The sequence below is a fragment of the Marmota marmota genome, unplaced genomic scaffold (genome assembly GCF_001458135.2).
Source record: "Marmota marmota marmota unplaced genomic scaffold, marMar, whole genome shotgun sequence".
NCBI classification, from domain to species: domain Eukaryota; kingdom Metazoa; phylum Chordata; class Mammalia; order Rodentia; family Sciuridae; genus Marmota; species Marmota marmota.
The window spans coordinates 33570583-33574168 of NW_026000082.1; the positions used below are offsets into that span (position 1 = coordinate 33570583).

General features: G+C 38.3%; 1 protein-coding gene across 6 annotated transcripts in view; it reads right to left on the minus strand.

The window, feature by feature from the left end:
- Positions 1-19: 19 nt before the first annotated feature.
- Phactr4 (phosphatase and actin regulator 4) overlaps positions 20-3586 on the minus strand; it is a 98165-nt gene continuing 94598 nt past the window's right edge. For 2 of the 6 annotated variants that reach the window (XM_048815997.1, XM_048815999.1), the window contains exons 10-12: positions 3027-3088; positions 1112-1249; positions 21-255 (exon numbers count right to left, since the gene is read on the minus strand). In XM_048815997.1, the coding sequence (XP_048671954.1) occupies positions 175-255; positions 1112-1249; positions 3027-3088 (281 nt within the window). In that variant the 3' untranslated portion in view covers positions 21-174. Of the gene's footprint in view, positions 256-1111; positions 1250-3026; positions 3089-3586 lie in introns of all 6 variants that reach the window. The other 4 variants (XM_015485404.2, XM_015485403.2, XM_048815998.1 and 1 more) reach the window with 3 other exon arrangements.

A 3586-nucleotide genomic window follows, 5' to 3' on the forward strand; every position in this document is an offset into this window, starting at 1 on the left:
TTTTTTTTTTTTTTTTGTGGTGCAGGGGATAGTGCTGGGTGTTGTGCATACTAGGCAAGCGCTCTAGCCCTGATCTACATCCTTAGTCCAGAGTTCTCCAACCTAAACAGCTCTGGTATGTTTGTTTGTTGGGGTAAATTTTACTTAGCTTATAGTTTTTGGGTCTTTTGGCTCTTACCGTGTGAAATGTTTGCTCTCTTCATGAACCTCCATCTCTGAGCTTTTAAATTCATTTAATTCTTTTCTAATAGCAGCCTGTAGGGTAGAAATAAAAAAGATTTTAGCATTTTCTGTCTGCTGTAGTACAGCACTATGATTTGCCATCTACTCCCTATTGTGCTTAACTTTGAGAGTCACTGAGTCCCTGACAGGCAACACAGAGGGAAGAAAATAAATCCAGGTCCACACATTAAGCCAAGCTCTGAACCTAACATACATCACATTAAGCCAAGCTCTGAACCTAACATACATCATTTTCTGACACAATTCATCTCACAATAAACCTAAAATGACAAGATAAATCCAAATATTGAAAACCCTGAAGAGAGATTATAGTTTTATATTTTTCACAGCATGTAAAAATGCCTTTCCTACTGTAGAAGTTAATATGTGTGCCAGATGCAGTGGTGCAAGCCTGTAATACCAGCTACTTAGAAGGCCGAGGCAGGAAGACTAAAAGATCCAGATCAACCTGGGCAACTAAGAGATAACCTTGCGATAAATGTGTGTAATTACTGAACTATACCACTCCAAATCCATTCAACAAATGTGTTTTAATGCATCAGGCTCTGGATTCAATCACATACACACACACACACACACAAATAAATAAAACAAAATTTAAAACATTTTGTTTCCTTCTAGTTTTTTTCACTTTGTGATACAGCAGGGATTTCCTCCTCTTCTTTCAATGCTGGTGGTGGAGTCATTAGTATAAGATTTTGGTTGTATACCCTGTGATTTTATATCTTGATTTGAAATTTAATATTATATCAAAACTAGAAGCTTTATGGTTCCTTATTTTATTTAGTATCTGGCATCCTTCAAGTAAAGAAAAAAGAGAGCATGCTCTCAAATATGAAAGAAAATATGTTACATGTTTTACAGTTACCTTGTCAGCAGGAGTCAGCTTGGTCCAAGGTTTGTCAGCTCGCCGGTCATAATCTTGAGCATCTGTTACTTCCACGTATTCATTAAACCTCAGAATCTTCCTGGCAAGTAGTTCAGCCACAGTTGGCCTTTGACTGAGCTGAAAGAAATGGAATCTTTTAGTTCTCTATGCCAGGAATTAGCAATCACTTATGCATTTAAATTGCCTCTAAACTTTGTTTAATACTGGAATCACCTGGGGAGCTTTCACCATTATTAATTCTTGGGTATCATCCCCAGAATTTTTTCTTTTTAAGTAATTTCATTGCACGGCTAAGATTGAGAAACACTGCTAGAATCTGTGCTTCTCAAACATCAACATACATACAAATCCCCCCAGGGATCTGGTTAAAATGTAGATTCTAGGCTGAAAGTATAGTTCAGTGGTAAAGCTTAGCATACTTGAGGCCGTGACTTCAATCCCCAATACCAAAAACATTTTAGAATAAATAAATAAATAAATAAAATGGAGTCTCTTATTAATTGAGTCTTGGGTACAGCCTGACATTAAGCATCTCTTAGAAAACCCCAGGTGATAATAATGATGCTGGTCCACAGATCACATTTTTGTTTTTTTGGTATGGGGGTTGAACCCAAGGGCACTCAACCACTGAGCCACATCCCTAGTCTTTTTTATCTGTTTATTTATTTATTTAGTTGCAGATGGACACAATATCTTTATTTATGTATTTTTAGGTGGTGTAGGGGATTGAACCCAGTGCCCCAAGCATGCTAGGCAAGCGCTCTACCACTAAGCCACTACCCCAGCCTCCTAGCCTTTTTTATATTTATTTAGAGGCAGGTTCTCGCTGATTTGCTTAAGTCCTCACTAAGTTGCTGTGGCTGGCTTTGAACTTGTGATCCTCCTGCCTCAGCCTCCCAAGCTGCTGGGATTGTAGGTGTGTGCCACCGTGCCACACTCCATGGACCACATTTTGAGTAGCAAGGCTCTTGTGCATTTCATTTCAGCATCAACAATACACAAAGTAGAGGATTCCTTAACAAACTGATTTAAGATTGCAGGTAACCTGCTCAATCTGAAGATGGCCTCTAATTATCAAAGATAATTCCTCCATTCCAGGAGAAAGGATGAAATAGGATAATTCCAGAAATGAATATCTAGATCCCTTGCTCTTCTGGGGATTCTTACAAATTTTAAGTAGTATTTGCCAGGCATGGTGGTGCATGCCTGTTATAACAGCACCTTGGAAGTCTGAGGCAACTTTGTGAGTGAGACCCATCTTAAAATTAAAAAAAAAAAAAAAAAGTTCTGGGGAATGTGACTTAGTGGTTAATCCCTGGTACCCCAAACAAAGTTCCAGGCCACCTTGGACAATTTAGCAAGTCCTATCTCAAAATAAAATATAAAAATGGCTGGAGATGTAGCTCAGTGGTTGAGCACCCCAGGGTTCAATCTCTAGTACCACAAAAAACAAACAACAACAACAAAAAATTAGTTTGCTTTGTAAAACTGAATGCTACACTCTCCTCCTGTTATTGTCTCTACACAGCAACAAGTTTTAAGGGGTTGGGGGGTATGTACCTCAGTGTTAGAGCACTTTCATAGCAGGTGCAACGCCCTGGGTTTTATTACCAGCATCACAAACCAAAATTCCCACACATATACAACAACAACAACAAAACACAAAACAAAACTGCACCACTTTTTATAGAGTATACATCAAAATCCCAAGTCCAAAAAGGTAAAAATTATCAAACTCCTCCTTGTAAAGGTCTGTTTTAAACATTAAAAATCAAAGAAAAATTATGTATTATTTTCTACATATATAGCAAATTCATTATTTCCACAAATAAGTCATTCAAATCCAAGACAAAGTCAATAGGCAGATTGAAATCAACCACACAGGAAGCTGTACCTTTCTAGTGAGCCGACGTTTAATCTCTCGTTTCTCTGCCTGACGATCAGCTTCATTTTTAGCTACATTCGACAGTCAGAAACAAAGAATGAATATTACTTCAAAATGGCAATTTGCTTATCAAACATTTTGGTAATTATACCACAGATCTATCTATCTCACTCTTTCTTTCTTGTGGTACCGAAAACCAAACCCAGAGTCTCACAAATGCTAGATAAGTGCTCTACTACTAAGCTACATCCCTAGCACTTTTCATTTTCAGATAGGGATTATAGGTGTTAAGTTACCCTCTTATTTTAGCCTCCCTAGAAGTTGGGATTATAGGTGTGTGCCCCTGCACCCAACTAACCAAGACAATTTTTTTTCTTTTATTTTGGTACCAAGGAATCCAGGGGCATTAAACCAGTGAGCCATATTCACAACCCCTTTTTACTTTTTAAATTTTGAGACAGGGCCTTGCTAAGTTGCTTAGGGCCTCAGTAAATTGCTAAGGCTGGCTTTGAACTTGCAATACTCCTGCTCAAGCTTAATCCCTGGAGAGAGGGAGGGAGGGAGGGAGG